Genomic DNA, 17,376 nt, shown 5'->3' with positions numbered 1-17,376 from the left:
GGAGGGGGATGTGGGTAACTCAGCCAGGAGGAATGACCCCAGAACACAGAGGGTCAGAGGAGAGAGTGAATAGGCTGGACTTCAAGGCTTCACAAGTAAGTGCCCAACACCTCCCTCCCCCGCCCTCCGCCAGGGCCCTGGGACAGAGGAAGAGATAAAAGACAGGTGTCACCCAGCCTAGCCCGTTCCCCTGGTGAACTGGCTGTCAGGCACTGACAGGCTCTAACATACTTATACTTTTTCTGTTAAAATAAAATCCATCCTTCTGTTCACCCAACACATATAATATAAATAAAGCTCCCAGAGCCTGTATAACCATCACTGTATAGATAACTTCCCTGTAACAAAATGAACTTTTTCAGATCCCTGGCATAGTTTTGAGCATTCTTGTTTATTTAATTTTGTTTTTCTTGTTACTTTCTTTTAGAAGGACGTTTAAGTGGTAAGGCTAGGTTCCTAAATTTGAAAAATGTGTTATCATGAAAATAAAGCACACGCAACTCATACCACAGGCAAATTCTTCAAATTACAAAACCATAATGTTTTTAAACGGGTGCAAGAAAACTTTTCTTGCCTCGTTATGTGAAAACTATACAAGAAGACTCAAACACGGTTTGCTTCTCCTGGAGTCCCCATGTCACTGTAAACCATGCAGAGACAAAAATACACCTACGCTGGCAACAAGAAACACATACCAGATGCGGCCATTTTCCCTCTGGTTCCTAACGTGCTTCCTGGGAAACAGCTTAGGAGCAGAGACCGTGCGTGCAAACTGTAGAAACTGTAGCTTTAAGTATTAGAGAGACAGATATTTAAAACTATCACCTTTCAAAATCACTTTATTTTCACTCAGTGTACAGATTCAAAATCGACTAGATGTCAATTACAGAGCTGAAGGCAGGCTGAGCTGTGTGTGAGCAGTTACGTGTTCCCCTCCCAGGGTATACAATATCCCTTTCAAACCAACGCTGTGTATGTCATAACTATATTTAGAAATACACAGAGAGGAAAATATTACTGCTGTAATGCAAGGCTGCGGATGAGAGGGTAACACATGAAAACCTCACAGAATCCAAGGCTTAAAGTCTTTAGTTCATGTTCCTCAATCAATTTCAAAGGTCTGGTGCATTCGAAGGCATTAATGATCAAAAGGGGGAAAAAAAGAGAATCCTGTAACAAATCCCATGTGAAGAAAAGGCTGGGACTCTCCATCCAGGAAAACAATACGGATTTTGGGTTTCCTAGAGCCCTGTAAGAGGTAAACAAAGTGGCCAAGTTTTCAGGCCAACAGTCCAAAGCGCTGGTTTGAGTTCCCACACAGAAGCCATCATCACTTGTCTTGGGCCGGAAAACTTTCTTTAAAAAGGCAGGGAAGGAGGACTGAGCTTCAGAAATCAGAAACGCGCCGAACACACTAAAAAGTCACCTTTGCGCGTCAGCCAATGAATCTTTCCGAGGGCCACGTGTCCTGGGCATTGGTGGGGAGCGCCGGGGCCCGCTCCTCGGGCGGGGCCAGGGCCTCCACCTCGCGCACCACCTGCGTGAACACCTGGTCCACCATCAGTTTGCTCTTGGCCGTGACCTCCAGGAACGGGCACCGCCACTCGCGGGCCAGCGCGCGGCCCCGCGCCGTCAGCACCTGGCGCTCGGCGTCCAGGTCGGCCTTGGTGCCCACGAGCACGAGCGGCACGGCCTTGGGCCCCCGCAGCCGGCCCATGCGCTCCCGCAGCGGCCGCACCGCCTCGAACGAGGCCTCGCTGCACACGCTGTAGAGCACCACGAAGCCGTCGCTGTTCTTGATGTACAGGTCCTTGAGGGTGACCAGGTGCTCGGCGCCCACGGTGTCCACGATCTCCAGCAGGGCGGGCGCCGCGTTCACCTCGATCACCTTGCTGAAGAGCTCCTCCACCGACGGCTCGCACTGCTCCGGGAAGCTGCCGCAGGCGAACTGCGTGGCCAGCGCCGTCTTGCCCACGGCCACGCTCCCGAGCAGCACCACCCGGTAGCCCTTGGCGGGTCGCGGCCCCGGGCCTGCCATGGCCGAGACGCGGCTGGCGGGGCGCACGGCCGGAGGACGGCGAGGAATGGCGCGCGGAGGCGGGGGCGGGGAGAGGGGGCAGGGAAGGAGGGGAGAGGAGGGGAGGAGGGGAGGAGGGGAGGAGGGGAGGAGGGGAGGGGCGGGGCGGGGGCCGGGGCGGGACGCGGAGGCGAGGAAGGGGCCCGGAGGGCGGGCGCGCGGAGGCCGGCTGCCGCCGGGCGGAGAAGAACTCCCCCAGCCCAGACGGGGGTCCCGGGAGGCCGGGCCCCGCGCGCCTCTCGCCCCGCTCCCTACCCCACTGTCTGGCCCGCCTCCGGCCCGGGGCGATCCGGCGCCGCCCTACCCACCAGCTCCACGTCCCAGACCTCTCCTTCCCCCCCCCCGCCCCCCCCTCCGACCTCGCTCACGGCGGGTCCCCAGGCTGCCGGGCCCTGCTCGGCCTCCCTCCCGTACCCCACCTGACGACGAGCTGGGGCCTCTCCGACAGTCCCTGCCCTCTGCTCCCCCTTTCCCAGAAGAGCCCCTTCTGTCCGCGGGACTAGAAGGTAACCTGATCCCTTCCATGTCTACCCGGGAAATGCAGGATTTCTCCACCATTTCAGAGCCAGCCCCGTGGCCGGAAGCCAGGCTGGCCTCGTTCTAGGTCAGGCCTGGCTGGGCTGCGCAGCTGGGGCCCCTCTCCAGACCAGGAGGACCCCAGGGAAGGGGAAACTTGCGAAGGAGCTTCAGACTGAAGGTCCCAAGTGACTCCTGCAGCCCTCCTCCCTCCCCCCCGGCCTTCTGTGCCCGGAGTACCGAGTACCTCGCGCCCCTGCCTTTACTCTGGTCCCCTCCAGACCCCTTCGTCTTTGACCAACGCCCAAATGAACTTTGTAAAATGTAACTCACATTTTACTCCCTCACTCAAACCTTCCCTGGCTTTCCATCATGCCCTCCTGACCTAAGAGTGACCACATAACTCACCAGTCAAACCGGCCACTTTTGAAAATGAAAGTGTGCACGCATCCACCCGGCCTCAAGTATCGACCGGTGGGGTCCTTGGCAACAGGGCTTTGGGGTCATCCTAGTTCTAGAGGGTCCTCCAGGTCGGACCCCCCTGCTGCCAGTCTCTCTCGGGCTTCTGCTCTACACCTGCACAGCGTTCTTGCCATTCCTTGATTCAGAGGGGACCCTGGGGGCTGGGCAGAAAGTCCTGGGGTCGTCCACCTGAGTAAACTCCACTCACCTTGTACTCAGGCACAAACAGATGCCTTAGGACTTGAGGGAGACCCAGAGGCCTGGGCTGAAAGCGGAGATAGCTACGTTTTCCCTGTGTCGGGGTGCCACTGACCTCAGTCATTTTGGTGTAGCCGTGGGGGGGGGGGGGAGGAGACAGGGCCCCAGTTCTGACTGAGCTTGAATTTGCTCCCGGCAGCATAGGCTCAGAGATGACGTTTAAGTGACAACGGGATACATCTTTCACACTGGTGTTTGTGGTCACAGAACATGCTTTTCTATTAACGGTGCACAGAGCACCCTTGACCTGTGATATTAATTATATATGGAACACAACAGACAACTCGCTTTCTAAATAGAGAAGGCTTATGAGACATTCTCTGACTGCAAAGTAACAAAAGTAAAAATGCATCTTTAAAAAGGATAACTGCAAATATTCACTGGAGGGAGGCAAGCTCAAGGCAGGCTTCAACAACTTCCCACAGATAGCTTTTGAGGGAACGTAGGCAACTTGCTGCTGAAAAGTCACAAAACACACAGGGAAAAAAACACCGTGAATGAGAGCCGTTGGAAACACAGACAAGAAAACCACGTCTGGAAAGCTGCAGACATTGGTGTTATCAGACAGATGAGATAATTATGTTTCATGTGTTTAAAGAAATAAAAAAAAGAAGCTTAAAATTTTGAGCAAGGAACAAGAGACTATGAAGTATGGTCAAGTAGGGGGTGCCTGGGTGGCTCGGTAGGTTAACTGTCTGATTTCGGCTCAGGTCATGATCTCACGGTTCGTGGGTTCGAGCCCCACGTCCGGCTCTGTGCTGACAGCTCGGAGCCTGGAGCCTGCTCGGGATTCTGTGTCTCCAGTGCCCTCTGCCCCTCCCCTGCTCGTGCTCTGTCTCTCTCAGAATTAAGTAAACATTTAAAAAAGTTAAAGTATGGTCAAGTAATTTGAAAGAGACTCTCCAATAGACAATATGATAGAAATGGACAGTATGATAATTTGCTATTTTGATTAACATAAAACACCCTTGTTGGTTGAACTGGGGATTAAATACATGACTGAAGAGAGAAGTAACGACATCATGAGTTGCGGGGAATCCTGGACCTGGTTTTCATCCTAAAATGCCCTGTGCCTGCAGGCGATGAGGGGCCCTGATATTGCCAGGGGCGGCTGATTTTCGGAGAGTATCTCAAATCGATAGTGGGCTAATTTGAGCCTGTCCTTAGTATTCGTTCAGGCTTTTAAAGCCATTAAGGAAAGCACGCTAACCCCACCCCTGCCGCACAGAACCACACTCCACGTCCCCTGCACCACACCTTAATCCACCCCCCTGAGTCACTGTCCCTGTACCACAGGCCAAGGCTCATCACCAGCTCGCTCACCACCAGCAATACCGTCCTTCCAATGGGGTCTGAGGGTGTGATCTACCTTAGAATCTTACTCAGAAGGTCTGCTTCTTAGGGTCACTTCTCTTTTTTTAAAAAAAAATTTTTTTTTAATGTTTTACTTATTTTTAAGACAGAGACAGAGCATGAGCGGGGAGGGACACAGAGAGAGAATCCCAAGCAGGCTCCAGGCTCTGAGCTGTCAGCACAGAGCCCGACGCGGGGCTCGAACTCACGAACCGCGAGATCATGACCTGAGCCGGCGTCGGATGCTTCACCGACTGAGCCACCCAGGCGCCCCGGTCACTTCTCTTAATTCGGGTTCTCTCCAAAAGCAGAAGCTATGACATGGGACGTGGTCTTGTGGGCAAATGGTTTATTTTTGGAGGTGACCTCGGAGATGAGGAATGGGGACCCTGGAAGGGGAAAACGGGGGAGCGGGGAGATCTGATGTCAGAGAGCGTCCTTGACTTGCCACTGCTGTACGAATACCCTAGGGAGCGGTGTGCGTCCTACCCCGGCATCGTCCCCTGGTGCGCGGTAGTGAGGGGCACGTGCGCCCGCTGGTGCCCTTTCCTCGTCGTTCCAGGGCTGCCCGCAAAGTCCCTCCCTTTTCCAGGTTGCACATGTGCCAGCATGCTGGGCTCCAGCAGCCCCGCGAGCAGCGGCAACGACAGCCCCAGGAGACGGCAGGGGGCGTGGTGGGCAGTGGAGGCCGGGGGCAGCGGGCTGCGTAGCCACGACGACGGCAAAAACAGTGGACTCCCAGCCTACGAGACCAGGGCGTAAAAGGTAGCTGACTCCATTCTAACAGTTTGCAAATGCCTCATTCGGGGGGGCCGGGGGGACATACTATCTGCAAACAGTGGTGAGTACACAGTTCGCTTCCTTTTCTTGTTGCTTTAGCCAGTCTCCAAAATATCGATGTTGAACCACAGAGCTGCAACTGACAGAAATGCCTTTACGACATACCATTAAAGGATGTATCCTTGGGGCGCCTGGGTGGCTCAGTCAGTTGAGCGTCCGACTCCGGCTCAGGTCATGAGCTCACGGCTGGTGAGTTCTAGCCCCGCGTCGGGCTCTGTGCTGACGGCTCGGAGCCTGGAGCCTGCTTCGGATTCTGGGTCTCCCCCTCTCTCTGCCCCTCCCCTGCTCGTGCTCCGTCTCTCTCTCTCTGTCAAAAATAAATAAACATTAAAAAAAATATATGATGTATCCTTTTGTCCTGTAATGGGTATCCTTCATCATAAAAGGAAAGTTTAGTCTATTTATACCTTAGAACTTGTATTGAGATTTGCATTGTTGTTGTTCCCTGATAAATGTATAGCTTTTTCTCCTTTAATTCTGTTAATTTTATGACTCAGAGTTGACGGATTTCCCATCGCCGAATCGTTCTGCTTCTCGCTTCATCACTCACCCCTCGTCTCCCTGCTTCCTCCAGACACAACGACCATCCTCTCCCTACTCCTTCAGCGTGCCAGTCTGCGTTTCATCCCAGAATCTTATGCTTGCTGTTCCTTCCCTCCGGAATGCTGTTCCCTCAGATGTCCGCATGGCCCACTCCCTCGTTTTACTTAGGTGTTTTGCTCAAATGTCACTTACTTCTGGGAATACACAGAACGCACGTTGGTACCAATCATATTCATTGGTACCAGCCCTCTGTACCTCGGAGTGGGACCTCATTTGGAAACAGGGCCGTTGCAGGTGTAATCGGCCGAGGTCCCGCTGGACCACGGACAGCCCCTAATCCAATATAACCAGCGTCCTTCTGAAAGGGGCAACTTGGACACAGACGTGCACACAGGGAGATGCCACCTGAAGATGAGGTCAGAGGCCGGGCTGGTGTTCTAGAAGCCAAAGAGGCTTGTAAATCATCGGAAGCTAAGGAAGAGGGGCCTGGAACAGATTCTCCACCCGCAGCCCACGGAAGGAACCACCCTGCCGACAGCTTGATCTGGGACTTCTGGCCTGGAGACTGGTGACACAGCAGGTTCCTGTCCAAAAGCCCCCAGGCCGTGGGGAACTACCGCAGTGCCACCTACCGCAGATCGTCACTTACTATCCTGCCTCCCCGGTCCACTCGGGCTGATAGAACGGATTACCGCAGATTGGGGGACCTAGCGAACAACATTTATGACTCCGTTCTGAGGCTGGGAAGGCCAAGGCCAAGGCACTGGCGGATTCAGTGAGATTCCGTTTTCTGGTTCGCGGACAACTGTTATTTCACTGTGTCCTCACGGTGGGGGGCAAGGGAGCTTTCTGGGGTCTCCGTCACCTTATCACTCCCCGAAGGGCCCACCTAATGCCAGACTTTGGGGGTTAGTTTTCCACATACGAATGAAGGGGCCCCCATTACGCTCTTTGAATCCCTTTGCTTGTTGTGTCCCTCCCACGACCTAGCCCCCCGACACCGCTCACTGCTGGCCCCCTGGCACAGATATCGGTGCCTCCCGTGTGGTTGGCACAATCCACGACTACGGTTCTGCCGTGACACAGGCTTTGGAAATGAGTTTTTCCAGCACAACTGAAGAATGCGGGAGCCAGGCCCGCATAGCGTGAATTTTGCATTTTGTGTGATTTTCTTTGCGAGGTAAACATGGAAAACGGCACCGGCTGGACCGAGGTATGTGGGAATACACAGAACACACAGACGCTCCCCTCACGCGTCCCCCAGATGCCTCGTGACTGCCGTGCCGTGAGCGCACCGCCCCCGCCGGGTGTTCCAGCTGTCCTGTCTCCCGGCCTGCAAGCTGCACCCTCCCCGTGTCCACTGCTCTTTGGGCCTTTGAGACAAGGGGCCATATTTCTTATTGTATTAATGTATTTAAAATAACAACTTAACGTATTCCACTGTGCTATCCTTTTTATTAGGTTCCTATCTGTTTTTTTTTTTTTAACAATGGTTTGTTTGTTTTTTTAACGTTGATTTATTTTTGAGACAGAGAGAGACAGAGCATGAGCGGGGGAGGGGCAGAGAGAGAGGGAGACACAGAATCGGAAACGGGCTCCAGGCTCCGAGCGGTCAGCACAGAGCCCGACGCGGGGCTCGAACTCCCGGACCGCGAGATCGTGACCTGAGCCGAAGTCGGACGCTTCACCGACCGAGCCGCCCAGGCGCCCCGGTTCCTATCTGTTTTCAATGTGTTGCTGATGAAATATTTTGAGTGTCCTGACCCGACTCTACTTTTCCCTGGAGTGCCGTGATTTTTACTGTGCGAGTTTGCACGGCACCCGGAATTTCATGAAACCATATGATGCATCCCAGCAAAACGGACCCCATTTGTTGAATAACCGAATGAATTCTTGCCTTTCTGAATTAGACCCTAATTATCCTGCTATATGACTTTTTCACTACACAATTGCTCCTTGAGGCTGTCTGTGTCCAAAAGGCTGGGGAGCATGGCGGAGGATAATACAGGGCTTAACGTAGGGATGTGAAGGAGCCCAGTCAATGACACTTTCATTATTCCTGCCCAAGACCCAGACGCTTGAGAGATAAGTCCAAGGGACTCAAGAAAACATAAATCAAATTATTACCTTATCACAGATGAGGTCTGAGTCGGAGCGGATGGCTTCGGAGGGCTGCACTATAGACCGTCCTAATCCTAGAGCCCACATTTGGACTCACCTGCCCAGTGGTAGGCAAACCGGTCAGTCCACCATCTGTCTCCAGCGGGAGCCACGGCCCCGACGTTTATGGGAGGGGCCTGCAGGAGCAAACTTCACACCATGTGCCCGGTGCGCCCCGTCCCCCGGTCTCCTGGCCTGTCTCATGATCTCAGCCTATCGTGCTAAGGAGTCTTAAACCCTCTGAGCCTTAGGCCCCGAGCCCACAGAGACTCTCTGACCTCCAGGTCTCTTCCCAGTTGGGAGGAACTGGGATCTTAGTACCTGCAGGCAGAGAGGAGAAACAGCGTTCCTGGGGACAAAGCAGCGGCCACGCCATCTGCAGAGAACAGCTGTGCAAACCTCCCCGGGTGGGGGACACACACGGAGCCCCCTGAGAGCTGCTGGAAACATCGCAAACGCGCGTGGACGGCCTCCGCCAGCGAGCGCGAGAGCGTGGGTGCACACGCATACACTCGGCCCGAAGCCCAGCGGCTCCTCCCTTTCTGCCCATAGAGTAGGGGAGATAACTGGGAAAAACCTTCGAGACTAGAAATTCTGAATGAACTGTTACAAAACGCTTTCTTGCATAGCTGCGATGTTGGAAAAAAGGAAATGGCCCAAACAGAGAAGCCGCTGAAAACCAAAGTGGTAGCGGTAAGCAGCCGCCCCGGGGAATTCACAACCTCCGTCATCAAGGGTTTGGGGCGTCATGGAGACAGATGGCAAGATTTTGAGGCTATATAAGCTCCCCAGTTAGGAGCAGGACCCCCACACGAGCTGCACATCCTAGAAGGCCCATATCCTCAGTGAACGAGTGATTTTGAACGTTTTCCAACCATCCGCAAAAGCAGAGGAGAAAAACTGTCCTGTCCGGTATTCTTTTTTTTCTTAATTTTTTAATGTTTTTCTTTATTTTTGAGAGAAAGGGAGACAGAGAGCTGGTAGGGGCAGGGCAGAGAGAGCGGGAGACACAGAACCCGAAGCAGGCTCCAGCCTCTGAGCTGGCAGCACAGAGCCCCACGCGGGGCTCCGACTCGTGAAGTGAAAGATCATGACCTGAGCTGAAATCAGACGCTCAACAGACTGAGCCACCCAGGCGCCTCTTCCCGTCTAGTATTCTTTCGAGGACAAAAGTAAAAGATTTTCCCTAAGATTTGTAACAAGGGTCTGGTCCTCACAGAGGTTTGGGTTTAAACTGAACATCCCTTAGAAGTCCTGGAAACAGCAAGCTGAACAATGAACATCAAGTGAGGCCAGGTGGGTAGGTCCTTAAGGACGCCAGCAGCAGTCAGTGCCGGCTTCTCTGGAGGGATGCTCCTTTACGGGGCTTCCCGTCATCCTCTCAGATTACCCTCATGGTCCAAAGAGGTGCTGAACAGACTAGGGCCAGGCCACCACAAGCAGAGCCACAGGCATTCTATTTCCAGGCAGTCGGATTAGTAGATAAAAGACATAAGAGAGGGGCACCTGGGTGGCTCAGTCGGTTGAGCGGCCAACTTCGGCTCAGGTCATGATCTTGCAGTTCACGAGTTCGAGCCCCATATCGGGCTCTGTGCTGACAGCTTGGAGCCTGCTTGGGATTCTGTGTCTCCCTCTCTCTCTGCCCCTAACCCACATCCTGTCTCTCGCATCCTGTCTCTGCCTCTCTCAAAAATAAATGAACGTTAGAAAATTTTTTTAATAAAATAAAAAGACATAGAGAAATGACATTACACACAAAAGATGAAGGATGTGGAAAGCAAACATGATACTAAATACAAATACTGGCTTTTGCAGAATTCCGGAGTCACCAGGGTCAGGGCGACAAACTGGTGTCGATTTCAGTCTGTATTTAGATTTCGTCTGTCCTGCTGGCCCACAGCTGCTGGCCACGCAGGGGGTGAGGCCGCTGGAGAAGGTCCCCCCCATGACAAGCTGCCCCACGGACATCAGGCACAGGACCACACCTGGACACTCCCCACACGTGTCCCCCATGGCCATCTCCCTGACTTCTGCCTCTATGACAAGAGGCCCAGAGAAGGGCTGTCCCTCCAGGGAGCCCCCTGGCACCAGGGGTGTTTCCTGTGGCATTTCTTCCTGATGCTGGGCTCTCCGTCCAGGGTCATTGCCTGGGAGTGAGGCATTGGTGACAAGGTCAGGTGGAGAAGCGGTCACCCTTGCTTCCTACTGGGAGCATCTCAAGGGGTCAAACACCCAGTGTCTGACCAAGTGTGCGCTTCCGGAATGACGAGTTGGGGAGAAGCAAAGAGGCGGCCGGATGGCCCCGGGGCTCGTCTCCCATAACCCGCTATGCGAAACGTCTCGTTCGGTTCGTGGCCGCGGTGGCCCCTCCGCCAGCTGCTCACCGAGGGGCAGGGGGCCTTCGCCGTGGAGCCCGTGGGCCCTCCTTCGAAAGGGGGGGAGCCTGCGAGGAGCGCCCCCTCGGGGCCAGGCCGCCCACGGGGCACTCGGCCCTCCGGTCGCTCCCGGACGTGCAGGCCGGGGTGGGGAGGGGACCAGAGTCGCGGCCCCCTCCCCGCCCCCGGACACCGTGCTCCCCAGGCCGCCCCTGCGCCTCCCGGCTCCTCCTGCGCCGCCACGCTTCCCGCGCCCCAGCCGCGCAGGGCTGAGGACCCCGGGACGGATCGGCCTCGCCAGGCCCGGGGACCCAGGGCGGGGCGCAGCCGGGGCGGAGGCGGCCCCGGGTCTCCGGATCAGCGCCCCCGTCGTCCGGCCCGGTGGCGCGTGTCCTCGCCCGGCCCCGGAAGGGTGGCGCCGCCACGTCCCCCGCGGGTCCCGCCCCAGTCCCGGCGTGGCGGCCGGAGGTGGCGCGGCCGGCGGGTCGCTGAGCGCGCCCCTGCGCCCCCGAGGCCCCGGGTCCCCATGTCCCGGGTCCCCCGTGTTCCCGCGTCCCCGAGTCCCCGCATCCCCTCTGGGGCGTCCCGGGACCGGCCTCGATGGCCTCGGGGCAGAGCACCGCCAGCCCAGAGGCTTCCTGATCCGGGACCGCGAGCAGGGCGCCGGCCCAGGTCCCCCCTTCACTGTCGCAGCTGCCCAAGCTCGCCAGGACGGCTGCGCGCAGGACCTTCTCCAGAACCGGCTCCTTACCTGTGTCCTGGCTTGTGTCGGTCACGCACGCTCAGCGTCTCCACTGCTCCCAAGGCCTTCGCGGAAAGATTTCACGCAGAACACGTGGGGATCTGAAAGGACGGTGCCTGTGAAGCCTATGGAGGGGGTCCCTGGGGCCCCCAACCTGACTTGTTAGGGGAGGGCGGGGCTGAAGGACCGCGATCACGTGTCCCCACGTTCCCCCAGAAGGGGACACCACTGTTCCCTCACATGCACGGTGCCATGGGCTTGGTCTGGAGGTTTGGGAATCTCAGATTGTAGGCACTTGGACCCAATAGTTGGGCCGCCAACCCCTTGATTTGTGCCTGGAGCTCAACCTCCTTTACAGCGTAAATTCCGACCCGGAGACTTGACTTTCTGCGTTTGTACCCAGACGTCTGACCTGAGCCCAGCCCGGGTGGCCAGGGGGTTGCATGGTATTTCCGCACAGGAAAATTGAGGGCAAATGGTTTTCATTTTCTGTTCCGAATATTTGTCCTTGTGGGAATTATTCCAGCGCGTCTCCCCCGTTTCCTTGCGACGCTGCCCTTGCCTCCTGGCTCTTTCCCGGGAAGCACATTCCCAGGGGACACAGAGTCAGGTGGGGGCAGTTTCTGCAACACGCCCTTTGACGAGGGTTGGCTTTGTCTTCTCCAGGGGAGCATTTCTCTGGAAGGAAACCCTTGGCCGCTGTGATGCCGCCCAGGCGTGGAAACCAAATGAAACCATATAAAGAGCAGATCGGCCTACTGTCTGGTGGCGGGAGAGAATTTCTGGGGAAAACTTCTAATGCACTGGAAGTCTTGCTGACTTTGGGTTGGGGTTTTCTTGTGCCCGTTTTACCCGCGGAAAGCCCTTCCCCGCAGGTCACTACTTACAGCCACTCGGGTGGCTGTCGCTCAAGGGCGGTCGTTGGAAAACGCTTCCGGTGCCTAACCGAAACAACTCAACAGGGGAGAGTTGAACGTTCATCGCTACGTCACTTTGTTAAAGGCGCATGCGAGTCACGGTTGTCAACGTGTGGCCGGTTCTGTCCTCATAGGACGGTCGCCCCCCTCCTAACGTGGAAACAAACACAGTCCCCACAGGTAAGCACATCAGGAACCTTGTTACTGACGCCCTGCGAGACCTCAGTTCCCAGGGCAGGCAGGGGCTGTGGCCCTGGCCTTCAGGCCCTTCCCTCTCTCTTCACAGGACAGGGGACCAAGAGTCCCTCCCCACCCCCCCGATGAGCCCCGAACCTCCCATCTTCAGGGACCTCCCTGGACAGTGTCACCGCCACCCTGAGGCAGATCCCATCCCCCTTACTGGAGAGAAAGTCTTAATCCCCTGTAGGGGCACAGGCTGAGCTGACCACAGTTCTCCTGGTGGGCAGTGGGGCCTCGGTGGGGAATCTCCTTCTGGAAGCCTCGGTCCGCCCCGACAGCAGAGCCCAGCCTGTGTCTGCGGTGGGCAGGGCACAGCACGGGGCTAGGTCCCCAGGCACAGACGACAAACAGTCCCGGCCCCGTCCATGCCCGGGCCTCGGCCGAGGACACAGCTGGACTCTGAGCCGCGTGGGGGGCCTCAGGCAGCACCCCTCCATGCCCCAGTGTGCCATTGGGCAGGTAAAACATGGGTCCCTCCCTGCCTGCAGGATGTGGGGCCAGAGCACGGGTACTGGGGAGTCTGCGGTCCTGGGGCCACGGTCAGAAAGCGTCCCTGCCCAGGCACCCCCTCCAGCCTTGACCACCAGGTCCCGGTCCAGAATGGCTCAGGCCTAGGGACAGAGGCCCTGCAGGGTCCTCTGTCCTTCTCTGCAGCCATGGGGCTGGGGCCCTGGACACAGGACCAGGTCTCTCTGTCTCCACCTGCTGGGCTGATACTGCCTCTGCCTTGCCTCCCCGTCAGCCTGGAGATCTTGGGGCAAGTCTCCTGTGAGCCAGCTCTTTGTCCCCAGGTGAGCACAGACCAGGCAGAGCTGGCTGGTGCTGGGGAGAGCCTCCCTCACTGGCCTCTGCCCAAACGCCACCCCACCCCCACCCAGGGCCCCTCAGGCAGTCCCCGGCTTCCCCCACCTTCCAAGGGAGGCCCTTCTGTCTGTGGCACACAAGTGAGGGGGGGTCTTCAAGAAACGTCCCAGGAAATGCAGGGATTCCTTGGCCATTCCCGATCCACTCTGGTGCTGGAACTGGGCCGGCCTTGCTCAGGGTCAGGGCTGCCTGGGCAGTGCACTTGGAGCCTGCCCCCACCAGCCTCCTGGGGACGGGGCGGGGGGGTGGGTGGAGACCCAAAATTCAAGGGCAGATGAAGCGGGGAGCCTGCCAGGGAGCCTCAGACTGCGTCCCATGTCTCTCGTGCCCCCTCCTGTGCCTGGGACCCCTGCACCCCTGCCTCTGCTCCGAGCCCCTCCAGACCCCTTTCCTCTTGGGAGGTTTCCACCTGGGAATCATGACATATCACTCCCTTTGTCCTTTGATAAACTTTTGTCACCGGGACCTGAGGGAAGGCCCTTCTGTGTCCAACGCCCCTTCCCCTTTCTGCCCACGGCCCCTGCCAGGCACCCCCGCTCAGCAGCCCCACTCGGCCCAGCATCTGTCCCAGGAACCCAGCCCCTGACACACCCCCTGGGGCCCTGGCCCCAGCCTCCCACAGGCCTGGGAGGGGCCCACTCCGTGGTCTTCAGGCCCTTGGCTCCTCGGTCTCCCAGACTCGGTTCAAGTGTCCCTTCCTCACGGAAGCCTCTACCCTCCCCTGCGCCTGAGCCCCTCCCCACGGCTGCTCACAGGGAAGTCAGAAACCAGCTCAAGTCCAGCGAAAAGGACAACACAGCAGAGTGGGGTGTGAGGGGTGCGGGGAAAGCAGGGCCGAGGGGGTGCTGTGCGGTGAGCGCCGCGTGAAAACAGGGGAGCCAGGTCGCCAGGGGACCTGACCTCAGGAGTGAGAAGTACAGCCCAGGTTCAGGGTCAGGAGAAGGGAGGAGGTACACACGGAGGATGGAAAAATAGGGGAAAACCGGGAAGTGGAACCTACAGTTGGCTCCTTCAAAGAGCAGCAGAGTTGGGGCGCCTGGGTGGCTCAGTCGGTTAAGCGTCCGGCTTCAGCTCAGGTCACGATCTCACGGTCTGTGGGTTCGAGCCCCGCGTCGGGCTCTGGGCTGATGGCTCAGAGCCTGGAGCCTGCTTCCGATTCTGTCTCCCTCTCTCTCTGCCCCTCCCCCGTTCATGCTCTGTCTCTCTCTGTCTCAAAAATAAATAAAACGTTAAAAAAAAAAAAAGAGCAGCAGACTTGACAGACGTTTGACTGGATGGACTCAGAAAAACGGACTCAAATTAGAAAAGGAGGCGTGAGAGAGGGGGCATCAGCACCGACCCCACAGAAACAAGGGGCCGTGGGAGGTCCAGGAGGAACTTGTGTAGGCCAATGAGGACGACCCTCGCGGGAAGGACAGAAGGCGCAGCCGGTGCAGGAAGCCGTCCTGAGGGGTTTTCTTAGAGTTTCCACCAGTGGGAGCAGTTACACCACCGATGGGACGTGAAGGAAGAGAGAGGTGACAGGATCCTGGCAACCGGAGCAGGCACTGGGTCCCAGCGAGGTGACGGTCTGGGAGCCGCGCAGGGTGTCTCTCGACGAGACGGAGCACGTGTGTTCCTGACGACGAGGCTCCCGAGCCACAGCAAGGCTCTCGGAGCAGGCAAGTGTCACGTGGACCCGGGGCCACGTGGAGGACCTCAGCCCCACTCCCCTCCCCCAGATGGCCTCCCAGCACCTGGCCCCAGGCCCTCAGGGCTGGGGTCTCTGTTCAGGAGGCCCCTGGGGGTCTCGTCTGCCCCACCCCCCCACCCCGGCTTGGCCCAGCCAGCACTCCACAGCGGGCCCCTGGTGTCCGTGCAGCCAGGAAGGGTGTACTCCAGGCGGGGTTCGGAAGGTGCTAAGAGCTGGGGGGTGGGGTGGGGTGGGCCTGGTGCTGAGCCCCCGGGTGTCAGCACCACTGCCCACTGGGGTGTGCACTAGGCAAGTCTGGGGCGAAGAGCCCCAACTGCTGCCACACCCCTGTCTGCCCTGATGTGGCTTCTACAGGGAAGGGTGGGGCCGCCGGGGCCGCAGCCTCAGAGCCCTGCACACAGGAAGGAGCAGCACCCCACCGGGGAGGGACCCAGAATGGCCCAGCGAGAGGCACACGTGCTGAGCACCAGGAACAGGGGAGGCTGTGGGGGTGCTTGTTCAGGCGTCGAGAGGCCAGTGCGGGTGGGAGGGAGAGGCAAAGCCGAGGGCTTCCTGGAGGAGGTGGTGTCATCACAGCCAGGCCTGAGGGGCCGAGGCAGCCAGAGTGGCAGGGATGCGTCCAAGAGGGAAGGAGCCACGGGCAGGTTCCGGGACCCGCAGAGCTGCTTTGCTCTGAAGAGAGGGGCCACGGGCTGGCCAGGACACCAGGCCACGTGGGTGGGCAGTCAGGGAGAACCAGGAATGGACAGGCGAGAGGCGAGGCCTGAACTAGGGCAGGACCCCAGAGGTGGTAGGGGAGAGGGTTTGGGGAGGGGGGAGCAAACAGCCCTGAGGTGGTGGTGGCTAGCTGGGACAGTGACCAGCACCCAGGTCTCGGGAGCCACCTTCCCTCTACAGGCCCAGGTCCCAGAGTCTGGCCAGGAGCCACCCCCACAGTATGTTTAGACCAAAATCCCAGCCCAACGGGGACTCCCCAGCACGAGAGTGAGAAGGGGGACAGGCCAGGTCACTGCCCGAGTCTCCCAGGCCAAGCCTGCCTGGGTCCAGGCAAGTGGCTTCTGTGCCCCCGGACTCAGTCTGTGGGCCAGCAGGGAGGGGGGAGGCCGTCCAGTGTTGGCATAGCAGGTGTTCCTTCTGAGCCCCCCAAAAACCCAAGAAAAGCAGGTCCAGGGTGGATGTGGTGGAGGTGGGGAACTGAGGTGGCAGCAATGTCCCAGGATGGGACAGACAGGACACCAGTGTCCCCATCTGGGCCTCAGTGTTCCCATCTCGGGTCAGGATGGGCCATGTGGTCCTTGGGTGGAGCCTGAGTGGACCTGCTGGGCGAGCTCTATCACCAACCCATTCTCCTCCCTATGTGAAGGGAGTCCTCCCCTGGGGTGGTCCACAACCTCCGGGACCCATGTCTGAATGCTTCGTGGGGCATCCGTCATGGTGGCTGGACCCCCGTCCTGCCTCCATGAAAGCACCTGGGCCCTCAGCGGGGCACAGCCCTGGCCTCTCACTCCTCCTCACAGGCCAGGCCTGGGCAAAGGTGTTCAAAGCTGGACCCCAGGATACTCCCCAGAAGATTCTAGGTGGAACCCTAGGTCTCCAGACTCTGGAGGGGTCACAGGCATCCCCACACCCTCTTGTCCCCAGCACCTGGCAGGAGATGCATAGATCAGGCCCCAAGGTCAGGTCTCAGTTGCCAGAGTCAGGGGTACCCCAGGGACTGAGCAAGTCACTGAGGTAGGGAAACCATACCACCTACCCCCAGGTCAGCCCCACTATGCCTCACCACCACCCCACCAGTCAGAACCTACAACCCCTACCTTAGACTCGCCTGAAGGATCCAGAAGCCCTGGAAGGAGGGTCTGGGGCCTCCAGAGAGGCAGGAGAGGCTCAGGTGAGTGCTTGGAGTAGCCATTAGAGGCCAAGTACCCAAAGTTTTGGGAGGAAGGGACAGGCTGGGCCCTACAGGAAGGGAAGGCGAGGCTGGGGCTTCCGCAGGACGCAGGGGTGGGGGACGGCTCAGCCCCACGGGCCCCTGGGACACAGGACCTAGGATTGCTGCCTTCAGTGAACTACAGGCCGAGAGCCCTGGATGGTCCTGGCCCAGTAGGTGCTGCTTGTGTTTCTTCCCGGAACAGTCAGGGTGGAGAGGGCTGGAGACCCTCCTCAGGGAGGGTGGAGGCCTCTTCAAGCTTGAGGGGAGTGTCACAGAGTAAAACCCTACCCCGCAGAGAGGACATGGGACAGGTCATGGAGCAGGGGTGGGTGAGCCAGGGGCACCAGGGCACAGGCAGGTCAGCAAGGGGAGGCAGAGCCTGGCCCTGGTCTGACCCCACCATGGG

General features: G+C 58.0%; 1 protein-coding gene across 1 annotated transcript; it reads right to left on the bottom strand.

Moving 5' to 3' along the window:
- Window positions 1–821: 821 nt before the first annotated feature.
- On the bottom strand, window positions 822–2,133 carry LOC125909134 (ras-related protein Rap-2c-like). The gene has a single exon (XM_049612085.1). The coding sequence runs from the start codon at window positions 2,036–2,038 to the stop codon at window positions 1,436–1,438; it is 603 nt and encodes a 200-aa protein (XP_049468042.1). The 5' UTR covers window positions 2,039–2,133; the 3' UTR covers window positions 822–1,435.
- Window positions 2,134–17,376: the final 15,243 nt, after the last annotated feature.

This window comes from Panthera uncia, assembly GCF_023721935.1.
Source record: "Panthera uncia isolate 11264 chromosome B3 unlocalized genomic scaffold, Puncia_PCG_1.0 HiC_scaffold_1, whole genome shotgun sequence".
NCBI classification, from domain to species: Eukaryota; Metazoa; Chordata; class Mammalia; order Carnivora; family Felidae; genus Panthera; species Panthera uncia.
This window is presented reverse-complemented; position numbering and strand designations above follow the sequence as displayed.

Coding starts and splice junctions, on each gene's coding strand:
- LOC125909134 (XM_049612085.1), bottom strand. CDS start 2,038: ATGGCAGGCCCGGGGCCGCGACCCGCCAAGGGCTACCGGGTGGTGCTG.